This window comes from Xylocopa sonorina, chromosome 12, assembly GCF_050948175.1.
Source record: "Xylocopa sonorina isolate GNS202 chromosome 12, iyXylSono1_principal, whole genome shotgun sequence".
Lineage (NCBI taxonomy): Eukaryota > Metazoa > Arthropoda > Insecta > Hymenoptera > Apidae > Xylocopa > Xylocopa sonorina.
This window is the reverse complement of record NC_135204.1, coordinates 7,932,050-7,959,916: the sequence shown is the minus strand read 5'-3', so window position 1 is coordinate 7,959,916 and position 27,867 is coordinate 7,932,050. Positions and strand designations below refer to the sequence as shown.

The 27,867-nt window shown below is 36.1% G+C and overlaps 6 protein-coding genes and 1 long non-coding RNA gene across 8 annotated transcripts; 5 read left to right on the top strand and 2 right to left on the bottom strand.

The window, feature by feature from the left end:
• The first annotated feature begins 53 nt into the window (after window positions 1-53).
• On the top strand, window positions 54-5,313 carry LOC143429824 (uncharacterized). Of its 2 annotated transcripts, none has more exons than XR_013102574.1 (2): window positions 54-197; window positions 4,976-5,313. It is a non-coding gene; the product is annotated as an uncharacterized LOC143429824 (long non-coding RNA). The 2 variants fall into 2 exon arrangements; XR_013102575.1 differs by lacking the exon at window positions 54-197 and adding an exon at window positions 4,032-4,856 and having other exon boundaries at window positions 4,976-5,018.
• LOC143429822 (synaptic vesicle glycoprotein 2B) lies at window positions 5,306-11,327 on the top strand. Its single transcript, XM_076905620.1, has 11 exons — window positions 5,306-5,446; window positions 6,405-6,461; window positions 7,685-7,846; window positions 8,238-8,400; window positions 8,558-8,679; window positions 8,873-9,111; window positions 9,301-9,521; window positions 9,607-9,824; window positions 9,900-10,059; window positions 10,530-10,657; window positions 10,807-11,327. Exons 1-11 carry the CDS (start codon window positions 5,443-5,445, stop codon window positions 10,860-10,862), a joined length of 1,530 nt encoding a protein of 509 aa, XP_076761735.1. The 5' UTR covers window positions 5,306-5,442; the 3' UTR covers window positions 10,863-11,327.
• Window positions 11,328-11,762: 435 nt separating this feature from the next.
• Window positions 11,763-14,547, top strand: Yod1 (Yod1 deubiquitinase). Its single transcript, XM_076905528.1, has 3 exons — window positions 11,763-12,448; window positions 12,602-12,918; window positions 13,002-14,547. The coding sequence occupies exons 1-3, from the start codon at window positions 12,049-12,051 to the stop codon at window positions 13,221-13,223; spliced, it is 939 nt and encodes a 312-aa protein (XP_076761643.1). The 5' UTR covers window positions 11,763-12,048; the 3' UTR covers window positions 13,224-14,547.
• A 1,111-nt stretch (window positions 14,548-15,658) lies between these two features.
• On the top strand, window positions 15,659-23,324 carry Lili (LMBR1-like protein lilipod). The gene is made up of 9 exons (XM_076906017.1): window positions 15,659-15,799; window positions 19,960-20,224; window positions 20,368-20,471; window positions 20,556-20,682; window positions 20,763-20,831; window positions 20,943-21,072; window positions 21,167-21,515; window positions 21,713-21,944; window positions 22,009-23,324. The coding sequence occupies exons 1-9, from the start codon at window positions 15,740-15,742 to the stop codon at window positions 22,245-22,247; spliced, it is 1,575 nt and encodes a 524-aa protein (XP_076762132.1). The 5' UTR covers window positions 15,659-15,739; the 3' UTR covers window positions 22,248-23,324.
• Window positions 23,325-24,364: 1,040 nt separating this feature from the next.
• Window positions 24,365-25,198, bottom strand: Tcs1 (Threonyl-carbamoyl synthesis 1). Its single transcript, XM_076905306.1, has one exon. The coding sequence runs from the start codon at window positions 25,196-25,198 to the stop codon at window positions 24,365-24,367; it is 834 nt and encodes a 277-aa protein (XP_076761421.1).
• Polr3k (RNA polymerase III subunit K) lies at window positions 24,995-25,653 on the bottom strand. The gene is made up of 2 exons (XM_076906018.1): window positions 25,239-25,653; window positions 24,995-25,132 (listed from the first exon to the last, which is right to left on the bottom strand). Exon 1 carries the CDS (start codon window positions 25,565-25,567, stop codon window positions 25,241-25,243), a length of 327 nt encoding a protein of 108 aa, XP_076762133.1. The 5' UTR covers window positions 25,568-25,653; the 3' UTR covers window positions 24,995-25,132; window positions 25,239-25,240.
• A 392-nt stretch (window positions 25,654-26,045) lies between these two features.
• On the top strand, window positions 26,046-27,856 carry Mrpl39 (mitochondrial ribosomal protein L39). Its single transcript, XM_076905337.1, has 4 exons — window positions 26,046-26,266; window positions 26,418-26,579; window positions 26,791-27,810; window positions 27,842-27,856. Exons 2-3 carry the CDS (start codon window positions 26,569-26,571, stop codon window positions 27,764-27,766), a joined length of 987 nt encoding a protein of 328 aa, XP_076761452.1. The 5' UTR covers window positions 26,046-26,266; window positions 26,418-26,568; the 3' UTR covers window positions 27,767-27,810; window positions 27,842-27,856.
• The last annotated feature ends 11 nt before the right edge of the window (window positions 27,857-27,867 follow it).

The following is a 27,867-nucleotide window of genomic DNA, read 5'->3' as shown; positions in this document are numbered from 1 at the left end:
TTCGAGAAGGTAGCACGGTCGAACGGTATCGTTCTAGGGATACAAAGGGTTCTGCGATCGTTGCACGATTTCTGCTGGTCAGTACGGATCGATCGATCGAAATCTTATGAATGAGCAGATCGCGGCTGGGCTATCAGTCGGCAACCGTCCAGGATCGGGATAAAAGCGTTTCCCCGGGCGAATCTAGCCAGAGATCGGTAAGACTGCTCAACGAGAGGATTTTTCGTGTTTCTTCGATTCAGGCATTCACGATTCCTACTATCGCGACACCGCGAAGTACGATAGTTTCGAATAATCGAAGATTGGAAACGAAAAGTGCTCCTACTTTTACTTTTGTTCGTCTATACAATTTTGAAATGATTTCTCTTGTGTCTTGCGGGTTCAGTCTACTCGCCAGAGTGACACTGTATGTTGGAAACGAAAAACAGTCTAGTAACGAAGTTATTTTTACAATTTTTTTTTTTAAATAGAAGTATCGCGAGATTATGTAAACAGTACGATATACGTAAAGCACTGGTTGCAAATTTTTAATAATTAAAACATCGTTAAAGAATATCGCGATTTTGTACCATTGTCCAATCTTCGATCGGTGAAAAGCGGATAAACAGTATTTTTATCACCTCCACGCTGACATTGAAAATTCCTACCAGGAACGCACATTAAATTTAAGAATTCTTAGAACACACCCCTGTTAATACAACGCGTCCACTTAACAAATACTACCAAAGTGTTCTCTCCACCGCGAAACGACCGACTGTACTAAAAACCTGCTCCACATACGAAACAAAGTTTTACGATTTCGTATTAATATATCCGTCCAGCATTGTTGACATTGGGACCAGCCAAAGTGGCGCGTTTTCCACTTGGACCGCGTCCATCTTGCGGAAGGCCATGCTTCGATTGAAAAATTCGCTCCGCCGATTCTCTCTTTAATTAGCGTTTTTACGGTCGGTTCTTTCGGAAAGGTGTGTGTTGACATTTCGTGTAGCATGATTGGAGATTGTGGCCGCGGCTGCGTCGCATCGATGACGGAAATATTGGGATGGCGATCGGGTATTTGGCGCGATTCCACCGACGGCGTCGATCGCGTGCCAACAGGTGCGCGCGCGCGCGCGCACGATATACGAACTTAGGGAAAATTACGGGCCGCCTTGTCGATCCGCGATTTACACGTTTAGTTTCAGTTCACATCTGACGCGACCAATACTCCCCTGCACGCTTCACCTTGTTCTCACGTTTCCATATAAAGAAATTTCATTTACCAACGACTCGTTCACTGTAACGCGAAAACAATAATTCGTCGTTCAGATCGGTAACTAATCTGGCGTAACCAAAGTGTGATTTTTCGATTGAGCCAAATATCTCTATGTTGTGCTGTTTTTAGTAATCGCAACCCGACATCTGTTACCGACGAATATTACGATTTCTGTTCTAATAAAGAGTTTTGTATTGTTTTTAGCGCTGTTTTTTTAGTAGTTTAATGTCATGTGTTTATTGTTACTTGGTGTGCAGTTACGAGTGTGCGAGTTATTAAACGTTACGGTCGATCGGGGATAACGTTCGCTCTTTTGCGTTCTATAAAATATTCCGATAATCGTTACTGTTTTTCTGTAACGTATTCAGTCGGAATACAGAAATAAAAATTGGCAATGTAACTTAATGAATATATTTTTAAAAGATTATTCTCGTGGCTAAAAAGGTTTAAAAATAACAGATTTTCTTAGAAAATTCCAGTGGCGCGTGTGTGACGATCATCGAACAAAATCATTTCCATTCGCGGTGTTCGAAAAATTGTAGGATTAAATCTCTGCGACGTACACGTGTGTCTGATAAAACAGACTGTCGAAATTGTCGTCCTGATTACATAACTGTGAATCTTGGCCACGGTTCCAATAAAATGGCCACGGCTTTCATTCACCTGCTCGTTGCCACGATAATCGCGATTAAGTTTGTCTCGTCTAATCTTGTTACGGATATTGTTGGATTTATTATATGGGGGTGATATATACCGGGATGACAAGTGATAAACGATGGCACAAATCAAGGAAAAAGTCACTGGTTCAGGGTTGTCGATACTTTGATGTATCGATTTCTGCGAGAAGGGAACGGATTCACTCTGCTAATTCTCTGTTCTTATTTCGAGGATTAAAAAGAAACTGTTGGATTAGTCACTTTCTCTGTTCTCGAGCGAAATAATTTTGGGACGTATACATCACTTTAGGAGAAACGTAACAATCGAATTAGAATTCTTCGATAAAAGTAAACTATATCTAATCGTTTCAAATAAAATATTTTTGGTGCACTCGAGACTCAACTTACTCAAGAGTGACTGAAACGTTACTTAATATCGCGAAACGAGACGTATCGTTCTGGCCACTTTGGTAACCGAATTTCGAGGAGATCTCGACGAGTGTACGCACTCGAACTTGACAAGTTCGTTCACTGAACGCGTGATTTAATAAAAGATCCCTACATCCAGTTAGATCTTAGCCAGTCAAGATATTAGAGCTCGATAAGGAAACAGATAAGTCTCTTTATTTAAGGACTTTAACCGTTTAATGATATAACTCCATCCAGGATTTACAGAAAATATAGAAAAATGAATACTCTTTTTATTACCACCGCAAAACGTGAGTCTCGATTGTTACGAAATTCCATGAAAGATGATAACGTCTAATGGCCTAATCGATTTATGGTTTGTACTGACTTAGTGCCTCGTAATGTTCGAGACATAATCGACGGTAATTAATAATACAAGTCTCCTGATACTGGATTGTTTGCACGGCTATTGGGTGAGGTCTGTTTCCTGGGAAACAGCCGACCATTGGATTTAACTAAGTTAAACTGAGTCAAGTTGAGTCGAATCGTATCAAGTTACGTCCACGTGAGTCTACATGTTGTTGAATTTAAAATTTGATCAAGACCATCCACCGCAAATCGCACTTCCGGATCACTTGAGCTAAACGCTATCGATGCTACACAGCTCTACTCCATTCGATTCTAATTTGGTCATTAATCCACTTTATATCGATCCTCGTATCGAACCTGGTCAACTTCCTCAACAGTTCACTGTGATAAAACTTTCTAGATCTTTCATTCGAAAACGAGCCACGAAAGTTCGCGTGATAATTCGATGTGTTCCCAGAGATAAACTTGTTTGCGTCCAATAAATCAGTGTTGATAATGTGTGATCGCGATTAGACTAGTTCTGTCGGATCCAGATAATCGTCGAGCCCAAATAACAACTGCGTCTAGGTCAAGTATCCCTTAGCCATATATATATATAATTCAACAGGGACCAGACATCTTTTGGACGCCGTGTACTTTCATCCGTTCTTCACACTAAAACTTTTATGACCGAAGTTAAACACACCATACTCGAGACAACACGTTGCAACAAAAGGTGGCAAGAATGTTGAACAAACCGTGGTATTCGCGGTCGAAAAAACATGTTCGCGGGCTTTTTACCGGGCCAACGGTATAACAGAAGAGATTTCTCAATAGCACGACCATAAACAAGCCTTACGAATCAGATAGGAACGCGGTCAATAGTAATCGATGTTGATATATTTTGGTAAAAATTTCCATTTCGGACAATGTGTGCATGGTCCACAACAGCTCGTAATTCTTTCGTAAAGACCATAGTATCGGGAGTAGAACGAGGGGTGGTTACGATGGTGGCAATTTTCCTCAATGATAAAAGAAAATATCTCTAACTAGACCTAGGATATCTAAATAGGCTTTTTTGTTACTACATTGTAATATGTTTAAGAATTTTACTTCTGATAATTACATTATCTTTATTACGTCCATAGGAATAAGATGTCAAACAACACCGATCGCCTTAGTTAATTTCAATTTCTTTTTTGTTATATAACAGAACTTTCGAATAATATAATTACAAATTTCTTCAAGACGAGACGATTTTTTTATAGTTAAGATATAGAAATATTATTAATATCGAGAAGACGATACTGGATAGGCTACAACTGAAATTAATTTTTTCCCATAGAAAGGCCTGATTGTGTATTACCTAAATGTTCCGAGTCATCTATTTTTCAAACGGTGCAAAGAGTGAGGCGCATCTCGAATCTCAACCGTGATATACTGTGACAAACACATTACCTCACGAACATAACCGGATCCCGGGCAAACACTCTGTTTAGTTATTGCGAACATCTTGTTTGGACAGCGTGCATACAGACCCTGAAGACACGAACGTTTTGCTATCATAAATAAAGGAATGTACGGTTGAAAAACCGTTCGTACGTCGAAACGAACTCGAACTGTAGAGGCGGTTGACAAGTTTGGCCCAGAAACGGTGAACTTTTCTGTTTGACGAAAAACTGGTGAAATAATTGTTAATAGGCGGGCAAACATAGGGTATCCGGCGCGTCCTCCCTTCGCAGACGATAGCATCGTCGTCATAGAAATTCTCGTACACAATAAAACGGTTGCATGAGTAAACCGACGTGTATTTTAATCAATGTAATCCAAAGCAATTAGAAATCCCGTGATACCTGTTTCAACTGTCTTATCGAGTGGATGTTGCGATCGTATCGTGACTGGGTCTATTGCAAAACCTTTTTAACACACCCATAATTACACACGCGCGCGCTGCCCCGTACATATGCGCGTTCGCATACGTCCGTACACGTACAAAGCTGAGGCGATTTTCAGAAACGGCTACACCGCTAAAAAAAGGAAAATAATATCAAGTCCTCCTACGGAAAGCAAGGAGGCGGAATAATGAGATAGGATCGAACAGGTGAGACAGAGACGGGGAAAGTGTTATATCTTATCTGGGAAAGCTAATAAGCACCGAACCACCGAAAAGAGTGGAGATATATGCGGAGGTACGATCGATTTTTTGGTCAGTCGCCCGTTCGCCACGGAGGATCGTGTTTGACCCTGGTTCACCAGTCCTCGAAAGGCGGACTATCCAGTGATACCCTCTATCGTTGCCTGATTGCAGAGGCCTCTGCAATTCTCCAAGTTCGAATTGCCACTCGACAAAAAGAGAGGAGGAAACGAAGAGACGAGGACAAGCTTTGAAGAGGAAGATTCTCGTCGATCGTTTCAATTGGCCGATTCGGTCGAACAGGAAGGAGGAAGTTCGCAAAAGGGAGAGTATAAAAAGAATTTGTCTAAGGGATAGAGAGAACGAGGATCTCTCTCTCTTTCTCTCTCTCTGGGTGGAAGTCATCGTCGATATTCGCTGTTGGCGATAAAGACGGCGATCAAATACCACCGGGTGTTCACCAATGAGCGTGGCGTGCGGTGGTTGCAGACGAGGACAAAACCGTGGAACACGCACGAGGAACAGACAGTGCTACGCTTTGGCGACCGGGGCCCTCCAGAGTCCCGGATTCTCACCGACGCCACCTGACCTCTTCATCACCTCGCGTGAGACCGAGCATCTTCGCAACGTAATCATCAACCATGGGTAGGTTCGATGGCCATTCCAAACGTAGACATAATGGCGATCGCTTTAATGACCAACGAAATTAATTAAGGCAAGGCTCCATGTATAACACTTACAGTGAGAGTCAACAGTAACTTATACGTCCTGAGGATACGACATTTATTCAAAATGTAAAATTATCTTGTACACATATATTGCATAAATTTGAAGTTAATTAAAAGGATAAACAGTGCGTTTGATCTTGTTGTCAGTGGATGCGACACATATATCAGATAAATTTTGTTTTTGGAAGATATATATTCTCACGTTTGATTCTCTCTATAAGTGCAACAACTTGTGGTCCTCATTTTGGTCATTAGTGCATCGGTGCACATTTAAATACTAATATAATATAGAAAGTTTTGGCTTATATTTTTGAATGTGATGAATTTTCATAGGATTCTTCAATAGTTTTCGTAGCTAGTGTGAAAAATTGTTCCCCTGACCGAGTGATTCTTGCACATATCAGCTATTACGATTACGATTAACAGTAATTACTCCTATAAACATGATGATAATATTACTGACTTCCGTATTAAGTGATGGCACACAAGATAATATCCTTGCTATTGTATTTTTCTACTATTAACGTCTGCCTTTCCTATCTATGTTTTCCTAGCGATAGTATCATTATTAATCAATGTCACTCCTGCTGCTACTATATAATTAATAGAAAACGATCATTGAACGTAAATTAAATATTGCGTCCCACTGTGTACAAATTCCATTTCTACAGCTACCAGAAGTTGTAATCGAAAATATTTGGCTGTCAAAAAATCTGTCAAACGTCAATCTTGATTTTCATTCGACGCAAAAATTCCATCGCGGGCACACGTGCCCATGAAACGTACTGATCCGCTGATACACTATCGCGATGTATCATCTGCAACAATAGAAAAGAGATCCGATTCGAGACTAATAAATCTTTCTTCTTTGACAGGGCTCGACTTCTTGGCAGACGGAGGTGCCGATTTCGAGCATGCAATCACCGTAACAGGTAAGTCATACAGATATCCCTTTCCGAATTTATTGTGTATTGTCGGCGATTTATCATAAACTGTTGAAAGATCTATCGCAATAAAATACCCAATCTTGTGTCGATAGGGAACCGTATCGTTGTACATGCTCGTTTACGAAAATAATAAGTCTATTTATACAATCTCGTCGAATCATAATTACTTGTTGTGGACCGTCGATTGATCATCGTTAGTGGTGATCGATAACGAATTGAATTTAAATAGAAGTAATTAACTCGAAACGAATAAATTATTACGGTTATCTTGAATGTTTGTTAAGCAACGTTCTTCTTGAAGCACTTGTTAACATTTCTATCGGTTCTTCAATATTCGCGTATAATTAATTGATTCGATAAAGCGTTGAATAATTGCACATAGGTATACGTATGCGAGTTTTTTGATGACTAAATTATTCGAGGAATATCAAATTTATCTAAATGTGTGACTTTCTGTATTTGAATGAACAAAGACGCGGTCGTAAAACGTAAATCGTGTTAGGTGAAACGTGGTATCAAGTTCAAGAGCATTGTTTAAATTGTAACGTCACGGTCCTTATCGTACGCATATTTAATACTTTTTGCAGCTTCTTCGAAAACAATTTATCACTTCGCGTTATGATGGTTTCATAGTCTGAGTAAACGTTACGATTTTAATTACACCTACGATTAAAGGATTATTACTCCGATATTTAATTAGTAACTTCGGACTTTTTAATCGTCTCGCGTCTCCGTGGTACAAATGTTATATAATTATTCTGTTTCGCCAAATTCAATTGCCAAATATGTGGCAACATAGATTTGTAAATCAAAGAGAAATGAAAAAAAAAATATCACGACACGTGCTATCAAATATTTGATCTGTCTGTAAAGCTCTGAAAATATTGATCGCCTAATTTTAGACGACTGGTTAATTATTTCGAGTTTACTGCAATCGTAATATTACAATTACGACTCGTGAAATAAAAATTGTAAAATCTCCAAGGCAGCGTACGCAAACAATCGTCTTATCTCTTTAACGCGATGAATAACGCTCGTTCGTGAAAACGAAAAATTTGCAACGAGTAATTGTTTGACTTTGAAAAGCTCAAGAGCTTAGAGCATGAATCGAACATCGGATTGAAATGATAAATTCTGCTTCTTACCTGAACTGTCCACCTTTTCAAAATCCGATCAGATATTTCGAGAATTATGCTTTCTTCCATCAGGATTCGGGAAATTTCATTACATGCTGCTGGCGGTCTGCGGCTTAATTTACATGGACACCGCCATTGGGGTCACGATACTTTCCTTCGTGTTACCCGCGGCACAATGCGACTTGGAAATGGACTCCACGGCGAAGGGTTGGCTATCAGCATCCCCAATGCTAGGTAAGAAATCGAAACAAAATTTATTTACATTTTTCAAGTTTTCAAATTACATGGTAAAAGATAAAAATGCCCAGCATAGAGCTTTTAAAGTGTTCATTAAATCGAGAATCGTATCGGCGAGTCATTGAGAAATGTCTTTACGTCCCCGTTACCGCGAAGCTAAAAGTGTCTGACTCATATCGCGCTTTTCTACTTGTACTTTTATCGGCGAACGCTTGGCGCATCAAAATGACAATGTTTACTAAAGAACAACACATCTATGGTACATCGAAATTAGTTTTATCGAAGAGTTATCAGATTTCTTGGAAATCGACAAGTTTAAAGGAATAACAAAGTTGTTTTAGTTTCAATTAATTTGTAAAGGTTTCAAACTCGTCCCTCTTGATCGTAGGTATGGTGGTTGGTTCTTATATTTGGGGGTGCCTGGCTGATACCAAAGGGAGAAAGGTGGTGTTAATTGTCACTTTACTAATGGACGGCATTGTGGGCGTCATTTCTTCGTTTGTCCAATACTACTGGATCTTCCTGCTCTTCCGTTTTTTCAATGGGTTCGCGTAAGTATTCTCACTGAACGTCTCTTTCTTCTTTCTGTATTTCCACATTCTACGTACATGCATGCATGTATCTCCACTTTCCGTCTGAGACTCTTTTTTTTTTGTTTTTCTTTTCGTTTTATTTCTATTTTTATTTTTTTCCATTTTATACATACAGCGTTACGGGAGCTATGGGAATTTGTTTTCCGTATTTAGGGGAGTTTCAGCCGACAAAGTATCGAGAAAGATGTCTTTGTTGGATGGAAATGTTCTGGACAGTCGGAGTCATATTATTACCACGTGAGTGTAATTTGACTACTTAATATTTACATAATGCAAACAAGGACACCGTTTGCATGGCACTGGAATCACTAGAACGTACTCGATAATTTCACTACCCCTATAACTATATAATATTTATATTATATATTGTAAATTATGATTAGCATGTTTGATTAAGTGTTTAATCGATTTTTTATTTCCGTTCATTCAGTGATCGCGTGGTTGATCATACCAAGGGACTTCATATACGTCTCGGACACATTTTACTTTAAGTCATGGAATCTCTTCGTGGCGCTTTGCGCGCTACCCTCGATTATGTTGGGCCTGTGGCTGTTCGCGTTTCCGGAGAGCCCGAAGTTCCTCCTCGAATGCGGCGAAACCGACGCCGCCCTTGAAGTATTTAAGTGGATCTACTCGCAGAACACGGGGGAGAGTCCTGATTCCTACCCGGTAATTAACTTTGCCAATAGAAATTGCCAGATTTACGGATACGCGTCCAATTCTAATTAAAGAGCTGGGATCTAATTATAATTGAAAACACGGATGAAGATTTGTGAAACTTTCGTTAAACATTAACAGAATTTCCCTTTGCAATAAGATGTGCTTGGAATTTCACGTTTGGCTTTATCTTTTTCCTAGGTGAAGTCACTTCAAGAGAAGACCAAAGACAAGAGCACTAGGTCGCTGAAGCTGCACAAACGGAAGGACTTGAAAGTTCTTCTGAAAGAAGTGCAAGACTTAACTACGGCTCTCTGCAAGTCACCGTACCTAAAAAACACGCTATTAGCCTGTGGCATACAGTTTGGCCTCACCAGTAGTTACTATACTCTAATGGTGTGGTTCCCAGAATTATTTACTAGGTATATTACTCATCTCTACTTCCAATTTTTGTATAATTGATTCATATTATTACTTCGATTATGATAATATTATTAATAATTGCAGATTCGAGCAGTTCGAACTCGAAAATCCTGGCGAAACCACCTCGGTTTGCATAGTATCCTCTTTGCCGGATAATCAAACGCTAGCGGACGCTTATGGTTGCGGTACCATAATAGCAGAGTCCGTCTATCTGCACACGGTTTACATAGGACTCGCGTGCATTCCCGGTTCCATCATTCTACCGATTTTCGTGCACAAACTTGGCGCCAAATTCTTTTTAAGTACGTATATGTACTTTACGCGCGACTCTATGGAAACAGAAAGTGTCCTAAATTAATGGTAACGTTAAATTTCAGTCGTATCGCTGTTAGTTTCGGGCGCAGTAACCGTCGCCTTTTATTACGTCGTCAATGCAACGCAGAATCTGATACTATCCTGCGTTTTCGAAGCACTGACATCACTCGGTATCTCGTTGGTCTATTGCGTTATCGTCGACATGTTTCCGACGAATCTCAGGTAAGCGTTACACGTTTCATTCTGCCTTGACTTATTTATTAGAGAAATTAGCAAACGAGATCGCCGGAAAGATTTACGATCGCTACTGTCGTTAATTATGCGGCGCCATCCGAGGACAAAACAACGATATTGCATGGTAAATAGTGCGATATAACACAATTCTTAATCCGATTGCATCGTTCTTTCGCAATACTCGAAAATAATTGGAAATAGTATCGTATACCTTACTAATTAGTCATAAAATTTGCGATTATAACCGTAAATAGTTGTGTTCAATAATATAAAGTAGAAATTAAAAAGAAAGATAGATTAGCTTAAGATTAGATACTTCCACTTTGATAATAGATAGCAATAGACGTCAATCGTAGATATACACGTTTGGATAAGAATATTGTTATAACTACTATACGTTTATTCTTGTAAAAAAATATTTGTTGTTTGTTGAGAATTGAAAAACATTGCATTTTCAGGGTAATGGCTGCGGCTCTATCGCTCACTATGGGTCGATTAGGCGCATTGGTCGGTAACCTAGTGTTTGGCTACCTAATCGATCTGGCCTGTGTGATTCCTATAATTTTGTTCGCAGCATTTTTATTTGGTAAGTATCTGAGGTTTTTAAATCAAATTTTAAGTACTCAGAATTATTTTTAATGATATAATCGTCTCAAGGAAAGAAACGCAACGAAAGAGAAGCAGGACTCGTTCATAACGACCGTACTAATTAATTATTTATGGCACTTCTTTTAGTATGTGGATTTATGTCTTTCCTGTTACCGAAAACGGGGAAAGAGACACTCGATTAGTCGAAGAGCAACTCGTGGAAAGAATCGAGCCAAGAAAGTTTTCTAGAAGTGAAAGAACGATCGATACACACGTTGACAAGAATTATTCTCCATCGAGAGAAATTCGAAGAATATATTTGACAAATACCAGTTACTGTATTATGATATTAACAATGGTACAGAATTTTTTTTTAGTACTTTGATGTCTGCGAAGATTTTCGTTTTTTGTAAGATCGTATAAGATTCTCAAAGAAAAATCTGTTTTTATTTGTAACAGCGTGTAGATTCGTGTAAATATGTAATATTTATTTCTTGAACATTTTACGTACTTTTAGACAAGATCGAACGTTATAATTACGAACTAAATAATATTATGTATAGATGCGATTAATTACTTTCGAATTCCCCGCCAAACTGAGGGATAAAACGATACTTTATATCCATCATAGAAATATAATGCCAAGAGACGCTGTTTAATGTTCATAATTCTCTTATTCGCCTGTAAAATCCTAAATTTGTATAAATAAAGATTATTTTAGGAGATATACGATTAATTTTTAGATTAACTTCATACAATGTGACAGAAAAATATATTCACTTCTAAGTTTTCAAAAAATCCTCTCCCTTGTACGATTTCACAAGTTAAAATCTTGTATACACGCACAAAAAAAGACACAAAGAGAACAAAGTAAGGAAAAGAAAATGGACCTTCTAAAAATTCCAACTTTTTTAAAACGACAAAAATGATACATTAACATTCTAGAAACATTTAAAATCATGTGTTAAACAATAACAAGAGCACAGTGATTTTAATGACACCAAAAGAGATTCTCGACACCAGTAACTTAATCTCTAAATGGTGGCAACGCGACGGCAAGAAAGTACCTAAATGCGCTCTATCGTTGTTATAACCAACAAGCAAGTAACGTTCTTCGGTGGTGGAAGTCACGGTTATTTCAATGTGTGTTATGTATGCGACGATGAATCGCAAAAGATAGTTGAGATATTACTTGGAAAGGTGAAAAAGTTACGCGAACTTATGTGTTGCGAATGATCGACGCCGTGTTCCCGTCCCGTGGATACGATATTTGCCCTAGTATCGCAGAGAGGAATCCTCTGGCGCTGTTTCAACAGCTGATCGAACTGACTCAAATTCCAAGCTCAAAATTCTCGTCTCTAGTCAGCACGGTGTGATAGCGGCGTGACCATGGCCGGATATGTGTTGAGGGTCAAAACGAAATCGGGTCAAAAGGTTGTGAATGGGTTGCTCCCACAGGACAAGCTGAGCAAACTACGGTCAAAGCTCGTCGAGCTAACGGGAATACCATCCGAAGCGCTTCATGTCCTCTGCGGTTTCCCACCGAGGCCGATTAATATGAACGATGAATCCGCCTCGTTAGAGGTCTGCGGTATTATTTCGGGCGATACTTTGATTGTAGAAGAGAAACCACCAGTTTATAACGGGAAACAAAAATCAGATGAAATCGGACGACCTCATGTTGTCGAAGAGAACGACTTCAATACGAACACGCTTGGTGTACTAATGAAGAAGGTTGTACCTGCGGATAACTCTTGCTTGTTTACCAGCGTTGGTTATGTGCTCAGTGGTATGCATCATAAGTTCTGATACCTTTTAAATGTTAAAGTCTTTCACTATCACATTAGTCTGTTACTTATTTTATGTATATACATGGTACTTCCAAACTGTACACTGTATTCATACATTTAATATTCATTTTTATCTCATAACATATTTTTAGGCAAGGTAGACCCTACTTGCGCAAGCTATATGAGAGAGATTATAGCAAATGCAGTTGCATCCGATCCTGAGGAATATTCTGAAGCTATCTTAGGTCGACCAAATCCTGAATATTGCAAATGGATTTTGAAACCTGAGTCATGGGGTGGAGCTATAGAACTGTCAATATTATCTAAATTTTATGGACTAGAGATAGCAGTAATTGATAGCATTAATGCCATAATTAATAGATTTGGAGAAGACCAGCATTATGCCCAGAGAGTTTTTCTAATATTCGATGGAATTCATTATGATCCTCTGTATTTGGAGCTGAACGATGTAGGTGGCTTTTACTTGAGAAATATTAACATTTTGTTTTTTTCTTCCTACTTTAAGTTGTCTGTTTGTTTATGTGTACACAGGCAGAAGGCAACATTCAAACAATGTTTCCTACTGAAGATGAGAAGATATTGTTCAAAGCAGCTGAACTTGCAAAAGAAGTCAAATCTAGTCGTCAATTTACAGACATTCAGAAATTTACATTAATGTGCAATGACTGCAAGATCAAATTAAATGGGCAAATAGAAGCTCAACAGCATGCTAAGGAGACAGGTCACATGAACTTTGGCGAAGTAGCCGTGTAGCGAACTAAATCAATTATCGATTATTTCTAATCGAATTGCTGTTTGAGAATCCTATTAAATTTATTATGTCTCAAGCAAAATTTTCTACTTAAGCAAAGCTTGTGAGCGAACTATGTATATCAGGATGGTTTAGACATGTAATATACACAGATTTTTAATTTTGACTAAAGATCAGTCATTTAATCAGACACCAAATTATTTCTGCAACCAACATTTATCATTTAATATACATAACCATATTTTATACCCAAGAAAAATATATTTTTATGTTCACTTGCTAACAATGGTAAAAATTTGATTATTTGAATTTTGGAATTAGTGCAAAGTGTTCTGTGTATTTTATTTGAATCTGTACATTTTAGATAACTGTGATTCTATATATAACAAAATTTTTTGTTTGATAGTTACCTGAGTTTAAGTAAAAATTGCAACTAAAAATGGAATGTTTTCAGTTCAGAATAAATTTATTGGGAGTAAGATCATGTTAAAGATATACTCTTTGGTGAGATTAAGAATCTGTGATACTTGGTTAAAATTGCCTAAATGGAATTCGTAGCCTTACTGGCAGTAAATGTGTTCCACATCGTATATAAATATATATATATATATAAAATAATATTAAGAAATAAATCATAAAGTTGATTATAAAGCGAAGAAGAGTCTACCTAATTTCGCTTCTAATAACAGATGGATTTAGCACCGTTAATTAACAAATTTTATATATGAATAAACTACCCTTTCAAGAAGAGGAAATGGAAATAAGAAAGAGATAAAGAAGTGAATCACTGTTAACATTAAATAACATTTTTATAAATAAAAATGTTGTCCGGTAAAAACTGCAAAATATTATCTTAACAAATTTGATCTCTACTGCGATAGTTTAATTTACAGTCCAAATATGACAGAAAAAAAAATGTATAGTTATAGTTATTAAACTTACATATATATATATACAAATGTATGTATAACACTAGGATATTATAATTATTTTGTTATTGCGATTTTTACGTGATTAAATATGCACTGTAAAAATATACGAGTTCCGAAAAAAAGAGCAAAAAGTGAAATTTACTTTTTATAACTATTATACTGATATTTATTACGTAATTCCGGCACAATTGTTTTTATATATACTTAATATAGATTATATGGTCGTACTATTTATTAATCGATTAGATTGAACTAAAAAATGATTGTAACTATTTATCACTCAGGACAAATTTCCGATAGGCTCACAGGTTTATATTTATACATTATAGTATATTTTATAAATCCTATCGCGTGTGTTTTCGAAAGAAGTAAAATAAATCACCTGTTTGCATTACTCGATTTCTTAATCATTTTTAACAAAACAATTTGTTACGCGTTCAAATAGAAAAAATCATACGCACTTAAAATGGCTATTCCTTAAAATGATCCTTGAGGAATAACTTAACTACGTTTTACTTTAAATTCAAAGTAAAATCACTCACCAAGTCGTGCTGCCTGAAGATGAACAAATGACGATCCAAGAAAGCTCACTGAATTGTTTGAATTAAAATATATCAAATGAAAATCAATTCGAAAATATGAACGACGAAAAAGAGTATGAAGTATATACTAACCGCGTTGTGTAAATTTGAAATCAAGACGAATACGACGCACTCGGAAAGCAGTCGGTAAGTGTCGTTGCTGTACTGACCTCTATCATCGATGAGGTTAGGATAGACCTGCTACCGATGTATTTTTATGTCACGTGACTGGTACCGACTCATACACCATCAGCCTTCACAAACAAGTACAAATTTAATGTAGAATTTAGTATAATGTCATCTTGCACAATTTATTTGTTTAAAATAAGCTACGAAATTTACTTAAAGTACATTCAGTTAACCATTATTTACAAACTTAACATAATTCTACAACGTCAAAATAAAACAAAAGTAAAGAGAAAATTGCATTTATAGAAAAATTTGAATTCCAAGAAGTACAGTTTACCAATGGTAAAAGTAAGTACTTACATCGCACGATACAAGAACGAACAAGAAATTTTTTAAATGGTTTTTCTCGAAAATGAAGATTTTCCACCAAACGTAATTTTGTTACCCTTGATTTTCGACTTCTTTTGATTTATAGAATCTCTCTTTGAATTCTCCACCACAACAAACACTCGTGTAGCAATCAGTGATGTCGTTGCTGTCGCGTAGAACGCGCGTAAAATGGGCGGCATATATATAGATGGCGGGTTGACGTTAAATCAGAAACGATGTCCCGTACGTATTTAGTAGGCTACTAGTCATAGATGACGGTAGGTAGTCAAAATTTTTGTCGGAACTTTTGTCGGATACAAAAGGCAACGGAAGATGGCAGTCAGAATTTCTCGTCTATAATCGCGGAAAGCGAAAGCTTCTACCACGGGACGAGATACGTCGGTCGTGGAAAGTCTAGGCATGGTGTGTTACGCGAGATTATCGATATAAGAAAATGTCGCTGACGGTACGTTCAACCCAAAGAAATTCACTGACAAATAGGTGAAGATGGAAGATGAAGCGGACCTCAGGGAACAACTGTTTCATAATACAGTCCGAGAGAATATTGTAAGTAAAGAATGGAATGTTTTTACTCGTAACCAGCCCTTTGTTTATTGACTACCAATTTACATGGAGGATCTCGAAATTCCTTGCGACGCTCCTGCAATGGGCAACCGCCACGTACCTTCGCGATTAATTAAGTATTTTTTAGTATTGCGTTTAATCTCTTCACGCACAAGTCTTTTTTCGACTTTTCGTTACAAGCGATAAGCGATCTGATGCTCTTAACCTAACTTTTGTACCATCGAGCCGAGTACAATTTTTTGTTTTATTTTATGGTGACACGTGGTATGTATGTATTATGTATAAAGTAAGATAAAATTACAATACACGAAGCAGTGCGATCGACGTTCAAGTACTTTTCATCTATGTATGTTTTATTCGTATAATGTAAGATAATATTAATTTATCGTTAAAAATTGTTTTCGGGACTGAAAGAATATATGACAAATCGATTGAACGAATGCAATATGTTACGACTGTTCTTTTTCCTTGTTGACATTAAGAGTAATCCGTGTACACGTAAGTACATGAACATATAAAACGAGAAGGAGAACAATGATTTCTATATATACATACATCTACATTCTTTGTTTACAACAGTGAAGATGTCTTTCCCTTATGCGAAAACAAAAGTGCAAAACTGAACGTAATAATTTCTTAATACAGAATTACATATGCCAACTATGCATCTTTAACATATTGGATACTTGAAAATAAATATTACCATGTTGGTTATTATTATTAACATTATATACTAAATAGACAAGATATATCGTCAAGTACCGTTTGTTTTATTTGATCACTTCTAATGTCAAACTATATCCAGTTACGGTTACACAAATATTAAATTGTCCGATACTACTTACGTAGCATCCTACTCGTCATCGTATACGGGTAGCCGACGTTTAGACATGTTTATTTATCAATTCTTACATGAAAAATAAAAGTTAGAACTAGCGCCAAGAGTCGATAAGATATTAATATGCGAATCTACTCAAAAGATCACTCTGTTCGATTTACGTATATATATATATATATATATACACACATATTGATAAAGTATAGATAGAAGTCTTTTTAATCGATTGCGATAAATCCTTAACAATGTTACGTGCACATTGTCATGACAAACGTCTTATGATTGTGTTGAGAGGTTTCATCTCTGTATAAATATTTACCGTAGCCCGTACGATTCCAAGTGCATCTCTGCTTTATTATTATATGCTCTTTGTTTATTGCACTTAATTGGATAGCCATCGGTATTAGATACGCAATGGGATCGTGTTGGAAACACGGTCTTTGCAATATACTTTCTCAATACTTTCACATCGTGTCATTGACCACACATTATTTCTGATTCCTGACCGGTTTTTCCTTCCACCTTGACCGGTCACAAAAAGCGGTTGCTGGCCGCTAGTGCAGCATCTTCCAGCCATTTCAACGATCCCTGATTTAGAGTCCTCGAACAAAGCTGTTGCAATTTTCTTGCCGCTCGATACTTTCTATTGACTAACTGTATTCCCAAACCAGGTATACCTATGCATATACGAATCCGAAACATTCTTGAAAGTATGTCCCGCCATTCTTAATAGGTGGACAAATAGTGGCGACAAAAGAAGCTAGGTTTAATGGCGAGTTTCGCGCCATAGATAGAAACACTTTTTATGTGAACATGTCCCCGGGGACGTTCTTGGTTTAGAAAAGCTAAAAATATGCTGGGTCAAACGCATATGTGTAACCGCAGCGGAACGCTGTAATTTTTTCTTTTAATTTCAACTATTTATATGCGATTTAAATTGAACCTAATGAACTATCGTACGTGCAATTTGATGTTGCTATGACGCATTTTACGTAGGCAACTAAAATTACGAGCCAAGCGTGTCATTTATTAATGGGTATACTTTAAACTAAATTTAATAGCTAGCATTGCCTGTATTGCATATACAGGCAAATTGAATAATCAGAAATTATTTAATTAATCGTGTTGGAAGTATTCGTATCTTATGAACCTTTTGACATCTGATATTATTTTTTAAAACTAATGCAAATTGAAAACCAGTTTATAATTGTTTAAATACTAACTTTAGATACTATCAGTTGTTTTTATTCTGTTACGATAAATCGGTTACACTGTTCATTCTTATCGTACTGTTTGTATCTTCTTCATGAATATTGGACGAAGAACCAGAAGTACCGTTGGCAGTAACGTTATTAATAAATATTGATAAACCTAGATAGTTAGCGATCGAATGAGTTGGCGACATTATCGTTTAATTATTATTAAGCTGAAATGAATGTACTATTGTCAAATGCATTATTATTCATATTAGATTATGAGTACAGTTTGAAATGTTTTTTGTATTACCATTCTTATTTGCACTTGCGATCAATTATTTTCCTCAACTTTGGAATTCATGCATATAAACTGTCGACCACAGAACCGATTAAGACATGCAATTATAGTATCATCTGCATGTATAATTTTAGTTTGCACATTTCGCGTGTATCCATTTTTCCTGATTTTTCAATTATTCATGTATGAAATATTGTTTGTTATAAACGCGAACAGTTTCATTCGTTTTCGCTTGGATAACAACTTTAAAGAAGTCCAGTTTCCATTTTGTATGTAGTGCAGCGGGGCTCGAGTCCGAAGTGGATGTTTACACCGTTGGCAATGTATGCGAATAAACCGGAGAAGATAAAAATAAGATCTGGTAAATAAATGTCGACTTACGTATCAAAATATAAATGAGAAAACGGTTTTATTATTCTTGGAAGTGGACAATAACCTCGTGCGTTAGCAGTTCTTTACCAGCATTCTTCCAACGCAATCGGCACAAGGTTCTGACATTCATGATACGTGTGTTAACCAAAAACATGTACGTGAATAATCGTATAGTCATTAGTAATAAATAGCTTTATGTATTGTAAAAATGGGAAATATGGTAATCCAGTGGTCTGTTATGTTGTTGAAGCGATCGATTTCTACTTCCAAGTAATTGCGTGTGCAACGCAACAAAATGATTGCAACCGTAGGGATTTTTAAAATGTAGAGCTGTGGCCCCCTGGTGAAGAATTACGTTGAGATTTTAACAACTTATCGGTCATAAAGTTCAAGTAGTCTTTAAATGCATTGTTGAAGTTAAATTTACGTCACGTTATGATGTCCACGTGTAACGTAACACTTCGTCACAAGTGACACTTGTACAGCTGCAACTGATCTCCAAATCCTCGTGTACTAGGCGGTAAAACGTTGGCAAAATGTGTGAATAACTATGCCAAGACGCATACGTAACTTCATAATAACATTACAAATGTAACTACATACTGTCGCTGAAGGTCATTCTTTTATACTATTTACGTTTACACCTTGTAGTATTAGTTCTCTGTCCTTACTCCTTCGTCTTTAGCACAGGTCTCGGTATCACGTACACCGCAGTATTTGCTATAATGTATCATCTTATAGATAGACTATACTTGCGACTAATCTAAAATATTCTGCCTTTGACATTAAGTTTTGAACTTATAACGACAGAAGCTATCATTATGAACTATATCTACCATTGCAACATTATGTCTTGCAATTACTCTAGTTCTAATTCTGTTCGACGTATCAATAAATAAATATATGCATACGGGTAGATAAGGACGATATAACTGAATGTAAAGGGTCTTAATATTATGCGAAATTTAAAAATCGGTACATTGCGACGTGAACGACCAATAATTTTTGAAGCTAAATCTTTGATCTCTTTACATGTATATGCAACAAAATGTACGTTGTATGTACACACTCGATAAGTATAGAATAACGTGTACGAAGATCCACATGGTTTGCACACATAGTTATTACCGCTGCCCTCAGTAGTAATGTAATCTCGAATACTGTTTTATATCTATGACCCCTTGAGAAGTGGCTATCTTATTACAATAATGATATGGAGGATTACACTTCAATAACTTTATGGCGTGACATCAAATCTACCAGAAAAAATTCTCTATATAGCAATAAGTTAATGGCACAATTTTTACCATTTAAAAATGTGACTAAGAAATCACTAAATAACTGTAATAGATTCTAGCTGTGCTACTTCTTTAATTGACCTATTGTACAGCTAGCACTATAGAACTGTAAAGAAAAAGTGTTTTATGATCGTTTTCAGATATTCTTCCTCTTATTCTTGGTTCTCTACGTTTCAAGCTACGCGTTAATCGCGAAGTTTCGGCGAAGAGACCGCGAAGATTACTTTTCTGTAGACGAAGATGAAGCGACGGTCTATAGGATCAGCCTCTGGTTGTGTACCGTTGCTCTGGCGGTTTCCGTCGGAGCGACCTTACTACTTCCGGTTTCGATCGCGAGCAACGAAGTGCTCATTTTGTATCCGAACAGCTATTATGTCAAGTGGCTCAATAGCTCGTTAATACAAGGTACATATATCTTTCATAAAAATTGAGTTCGTCTATTTAAATTTAATATGACTGTACTAGAAGCGGAAAAAGTAATAATCTTACAATACAAGAATTAATGCGAATAAGATAATAATTTTTCATTCTTTTTTTTTAACAAATAGGTCTCTGGAATCATGTGTTCCTCTTTTCAAATTTATCCCTCTTCGTGTTTCTACCGTTCGCGTACTTGTTTACTGAGTCCGAGGGGTTCGTCGGCTATAGAAACGTAAGATCGATAAGCTCATCGGAGTGGTTTAAGCTTTTATAATTTGTTCTATTTTTATTAAAAATTATGATTCTTCGATTGCAGGGTGTGATGGCCAGAGTTTACGAAACTGTTACAGTTCTTTGCCTATTGGGAACACTCGTACTAGGAATGACATATGTCTTATCAGCACTTATAGATTATCAAAAATCCAGTCTTCACACGTTGCTCAGTAAGCGTATCGACATTTATGAAATCTGCGATAACATAGATATACAAAGATCATGCATCACTATACATTTTATGTTTCAGACTTATCGAGTTACTATTTACCTTTTCTTTACTCATGCGTTTCGTTTGTTGGAGTTGTTATGTTATTGCGTAAGTGCGAGTCAAGGTTAATTATAAAAAATATCGTAAATCAAAATTTATTTGCATATTTTAAAGAATTTTTTCTTATTAATGAAACAAAACATGAATCACTTTTTACAGTATGTACACCAATGGGATTTGTACAATTATTCGGCGTGGTTGGTTCGTTTCTTGTAAAACCACAGTTCCTAAAAAACTTAGACGAAGAATTCTTCGCGTACAGACTAGAGGAGGATTGTATTCGTAGAAGGTCAGCTATCGGTTATTACTATTCCCACCATCCGCAAATCCATCTGAATCCTCCATCAATCACGTTATAAGAAAACGTGTTATTATATACATAGACTACAACACGCGAAAACAACGGGAAAGTCATACGTTTCGCCAGTGCCTATGTCGATATCAACGTGCGGTTCAATGCTCGAGGAAGACGAGCTACTTAACGCGAGTCCGAGCTTAATGTGCTTGAGGAACGGTGCTCTGCAGCGTGGTTTGACAGAGCGATTAGAAGATATTCAAAAACGGAGGAACATTTTGGATCAGCAAAGGCGAACCTGGTGGGTTCGACGCACTTTGCTCTACCCTCTGGCCATGTTAGCGCTACTTATACTTTCCACTGCCACGGCTCTATTGGCGGTTCAAAACACGCTAGAGTTGCTTATCGGTATTAAGGCGCTACCATTGAGTACAAGGGTTAGTATAAAAATTTATTGTTAATACATTGGGGGATGAAGTAAATATTTATTAACGTTATATTTCTTTAATTATGTTTGCAGAAGTATTTTTGTATATAAATGTTTTGTAATATAGTTATTAACAACAAGGTGGAGCAAAGCAATTTTTGTTCCACATTAGCTTAATAAATTGCTAAAGGAATATCAACTTTACAGCAATTCACTCTCGGCATCAGCTCACTGTCGAAGCTAGGCCCTATTGGAGCAACAATAGAAGTAGCTGTAATTTTGTACCTAGCTGCTACGAGCGCGATAGGCTTGTACACGCTTCCGGGCGTAAGAAGATTTCGACCACGGCTCCATTCTACGCCACTTACTCATCTCATCGCGAATTGCGCCCTTCTTCTCGTACTCAGCTCAGCGTTGCCATTGTTATCTCGAATATTAGGTGAGTTCACACGCTGATAATCGAAAAACTAGATAGAAAAATCTATCGATAAAATATGTTTCAGGCATGACAAATTTCGATCTACTCGGTGATTTTGGACGTATTGAATGGCTCGGTAACTTTAAACTAGTATTGTTCTACAATTTAATATTCGCCATAGCGGCGATCGGTTGCCTAGTGACAAAATTCACTGCTACCGTTCGCAAAGAGATCTACGCCAGATTAAGGAGCAGCCTGGTAGGAATATTTAGAAGCGAGGGTAAGAAAAATCCTCCAGGAATGTTTTCTACGAAAGAAGATTAGACTGACTTACGTTACGAGTAAAAAAAAGGATATATTTACGACTTAGGGTTAAACAAAAACAATAAATAAATGAAAGGAAAAGAACTTAAATGTGAATGATTATATTCGCATTATGTTAAACATATTAATAGCGTAGACGCGTAAAATTGTGAGCTATGTATGTGTGGATATGTGTATAACTAAAAAGTCCTGTTTTAAACATTTTTATGCCAGATAATGATAGTAAAACATATTTAGAGAATTGAAATGGATCATATTAGAGTGAAAGCTAGTTGCATGAGTATGCTCATCACACATTTGTGCACAGGTTCGTATGTATGCATATAGTTGTATTAATTATTTATTATACGATTACTATTTTAATAATTATTTATCAAAAGTATACATACACCAATCTTATATGGACGAGTTTACTTAGAACGAGTGAACTCACGGTAATTACAACGCAGTATTGTGATAAAAACACCGAGAGAATGAAATAATACTTACTACAGCAAATAATACACATATGGATATAATACATCATTTTCGATGTATGTACTCTGTTTACATTTGAAACTTTTATAAAAAAACTGTATTCGAGGAAAAGGAAAGGTTAGGAACGAGGTCTAAACTATATATAAAGTGTTGATGATGTTCCAGTCTGTTTTATAAAAATTGTGGAGAAGATAAAATTGCTAATATTTTGCTGTTTACTTCAATAGCGGTTAGTTGCTTGACGGAAAATGTTTTCGAACATCCGTAAAATAATTCGTGCCGCTTTTTCTATGGTGCGATTTGTCAGCAAGTCAACAATTTTTATGAAATGGATAGAAACTTTATTAACAATTCGAGAAAATTCTCTGTACTGTTTCTTTTGTAAAACAGTATTTTAATACTTCATTTCATAGAGTACGAACGATAAAAATATTCTATAATACTTCCTTGAGAAAAAGAAGTTAAAAAATTTTTCTTCTGAAATAATCAGTGCCCTTCAAATGTGTATTTAGTTTAAGATAGGAGTACGAATACGTTGAACGTAAATGAACATTTAGTACGCGTCTCTAATAATTTCAATTGATTTTTGTTCGTAAATGCGGAGGATGCCGTATACGTGGGTAATTAAACGAGCCTAAGTTATTGCTTTAACGGAATAAAATTGTAACCGTAATGAGAATATATACGTAAGTATAGAACATCGCAAAAATACAATCATGCGTGCATTTGCGTTCTGTTGTGGTAGTATCGATTTAGTCATCTTGTTCGAATGCATTTTATCGATCATTTTTATCAAATGACCCATGCGAATGGTCATCAAATTTACTAAAAATCTCGAATGTAAATATACTTTACAACAAAATGTAATAATCATGCATTTTAAGATATATACAGACTGCATGGATGATAACATGCAGAACATCTTAAAATGTTATCGTCTTGACTGATTTGCCACTTTGTTAGTTCATTAATGGAACCTAGTGCTTTAAAAAACGAATTAAAATATTTATTTAGCTTAAAGACAGAACTTAATTTTGTTTTATGTCACTTGATTACGTTTAACATTTATGTTACAGCATTCTAAGTGACATGATATTACCCTTACAATAATATTATGTGATATGTATCTTGTCATGGAGACAATACAACATATTATTAAGATAACTAAAAGAGTGAGGTTATACTCGTTGACGAATTATTAAACACATTTAATCAGAATAGTATCTCAGGATATGAACAAAATATTGCTTAATGTTTGTTAATATATTGCCACACGAGTTGTGGGCTTATTTATAAGGAATTAGAATTCTTGATCAAGAATTCTTTGTACACACCAATAATTATGCGAATAAAAAAGATACTTTATTAAAGTATTTGAGATGTAAAAGCATATTTGTTATTGATGTTGTTTGTACAGTAAGGATAAGAAAGAAAATATTGGCTTTACTATAAATTAATTTATTTCCTACTTACGAACTATAATACTTATATTATAAGTTCATTCTGTTACAATACTTCATCAATATTAAAAATATAAGTCGTATTTAAGTACTGAAATGTAGGTAACATTAATCTATTAAAGACCCATATTGCATGAAGATAATATTTCCAGACTTAACAGAATATTGGTCTTTAATTGGTTAATAATCACTTCGTGGTTTCAATCCATTCATTCCTAAATATAGAAGAAGTCCTTTAAGCCCAATTCCAGGGCGTACAATTTTGTAATAATTTGGTTCTGTTAAATCAACAATTGTAGATCCCTTTCTGTGTTTTTTAGAAGAATGGCTAACTTTGAAGCTATCATGAAATATTGCACCCAATTCAGGCCATAAATGTTTAAATTCTCTAGCATACAAGCAACTTGGTTCATTACTCACATTAGCGCTTGTTAATGCTAAAGGGCCAACAATTTCAGAGACGCAATTTATGAATTTAAAATTTGGAACTCTAATGCCTACAGTATCATGGTTGGGATTCAGAGCTGGATTTAAAGCCGGTGTTCTTTTTAAAATAAGCGTAAACGGTCCAGGTAATAATGTTGTTAGCAACTTGCGTGGTAAATGGTCGACAACGCCATAATGTTGTACATTGTTCACTGAACTGACAGAAATGGATAATGGTTTGTCATCACTGCGATTTTTAATTTCATAAAGTTTCTGAATGGAACTGTTGCTTGACGCAAGTCCAACAAGGCCGTATACTGTATCTGTTGGTATTGCTACAATTTCATTCTGCTGCAACAACGTAGCAGCTACTGCCACACTACGCCGTCCTTTACAGACCCAATGTTTACTAGAGTCTTGCAACAGTTTTATTTCTTCTGAAACTCCATCCAAGAAAGCAGTCATCGGGCCTAAATGTTTTACGCTTACGATAGATCTATTTCCTTTGAATAAGGAATGAAACTGTTTTAAAAATAGAGAACTTGTTAATTTAGAATAACACAAAACTCTTAGACAACACAAAAACATTTTTGCTTCTGCTTAAGTTATGCTTATTGTTTTAAACTACCTTTAATCGCGCCAGTTGTGACCACATTGGGGATTGCAACATTTGTAAAATGTTGTCATAGGCTCGTCAGCAGACCTGGTCTGAATCTGCATGAAATACGCTCGCGGATGGGAACACTTTGGGCACCGTTCTTCCGTTGAGTCGACGTTTTCCCAAGCGGCGCTTCCACCTAGCACATCGTCGACTTCCTTCAATTTTGGATACGTACGACTGCTCACTTTTCTCGCGATATTGAATATGTAAGGGCACGTGTTACACGCGAAACGCAATCCAGCTAGAGCTTCTTCTACACGAAGCACATTGCCACAGGTTGGACAGAACATCAACATCGTGACGCAACCATGATACAACTCAATCGTTAGACAAGCAAAATGATGTATATTGTCATTTAATCATCTACTGTATAATAAATTGTTTTGTGACGTTCACTGACGATCGCAATGTAATATGTGTGACTAGGGCATAAAATTTAGCAAGTTTACATATGAAAACTAGTGTTGTGTGTACCTACACACATTGTATGATCGATTGCCTAATTGTTATGTAATAAATTCCTTTGTTACTTTGTAGCAAAAAGGTGTTAATAGTTTTCTAAATGGAAGGGGAAGAATGTTCGCTTAACCCTTTTTCGAATGAAACATAATTTGTGAAACATAATTACATTAAATTATAATGTGTGTTTGTAATCAACGCTAGTGATATTTGTATTCGTTCTAGTGACATAATCGTATTCTAGAATAAATTGGGAAAAAAATATTTACACAGGTTGAGTTAGTGCGCTTTATATGATCCTCATGTATATCTGCCTTTTGCCGCGAACACAAGAAAAATTGTTATTACAAATTCTTCGAGAGAAAAAGTGATTATTATTAGTTTAAGTGAAGTGATTGTCACATGTATTGAAGGACCACAATTATTTCCATATCACGATGGATTTAGCGTAAGCTAAATATTCCTGACACAAATAATCGTTGAAAGGGTAATAGAACGTCATGTGCTTTATTTACAACTAAGCTCTCGAAATTTAGGTAATTTATAGTGTGTCTACGAAGTTTATATTATTAAGTGTAACTAATTTGTTCATGTCTGAGAATTTAGTAATTCAGAATTCTTCTTAGGAAGTATGTAGGATTATTTATTGTAATTTTAATGTGTTATTTAGCATTTCTACCTTTTCAGCTATGAAACGTTGGCCTCGTTGTTTAAATGATTTCTAAATCGTTAGTTAAGGAGTACAAATTAAAAACGTAATCCTAAAGGTATACACGACTTTGAGGTTCCTAAAGCATAAGTTGTCTGTGTGAAACTTTTATCACGTATAGATTTCAACATGTTTCAGCGGTGCGTACATAACCTACTTCATAACCGGTGTTGATAATATTAAACAAATGTTAGAATTTAAGTATGAACACGATTAATATTTGTTGTCATTTCAAATCTTGGAACTAATTATTAACATTTTATTAATATCTTAATTTTAATTTCTATTAATATTACTACAAGTTATTGTTATTAAGCGTTAATCAATATTAACGTTTCGTATATATTTTAGGTGTAAAATTTTGTGTCTAACACCAAGTATACAATCACGATATAAAAGTGTACTATCAAAAGCTGAAGCAAAGGAGAAAAGAAACTTGTTGTTTGAAGAGGAAAAAAGCAAACAAAACAATGTGGGAAGAATTGAAAAGATAGATGTCAAGTATAAATCCCCTATAGAGGAGATAACACTTGTAATGAATAAAGGTCTATCGACTCCTACAGATTGTGCAAAACATATTTCTGAGGGTGTTACCAAGGTTTCGGCTCTTGCTTTAGTCGATGGATTACCATGGGATATGAATAGACCTTTAACATCGCAATGTGAACTAAAACTTTTAAGTTTGCTCAGTCCAGAAAACAAAGTAGTGAACACAGCCTTCTGGAGGACTTGTTCCTTCATTCTTGGCGCTGTTATAGATGTAGCATTCAAACCAGATGTAAAAGTTCATTTGCACAGCTTCCCAATACCTATGATAAAATCTGGCAGTTTTATATATGATGTGCATCTTGAATTAGATGATTGGAAACCTACAGATCAAGAAATGCGTGCATTATCTGCTCAGTACATAAAATTTGTGAACAAAGAATTGCCTATAGAAAGGATAGATACCACAGAAACTATTGCGCTTGATATGTTTCAGGACAATCCAATTAAAACAGAACAGATACCAAATATAGCAAAGTCTAATAATAATAAGATTACATTGTATAGGATCGGAGACCATGTGGACATTAGTAAAGGACCTATGATAGGAAACAGCTCGTTGATAGGACGCTGTACAATTGCTGCTGTTCACAAAGTTCCGGAGAAAGAGTATCTATACAGATTTCAAGGTGTTGCACTACCCAAGGGAGTACTTTTAAATCAATTCGCGTATGGTTTGTTAGAGAATCGCGCTAGAAAGATGAACAATATGACGTGGTCGTTGCAAACGGAAGACAATAACGAGGACGAGAACTTTGCCGAAGTGTCCATTAGAAATTGATTTTGATAACAAGTATATAAATAGTATAAATAAAAATGCATACACTCGGAACTGATCTTCGTAATTCCTCGCTACCTGTACAATATGTTCATACAAATATT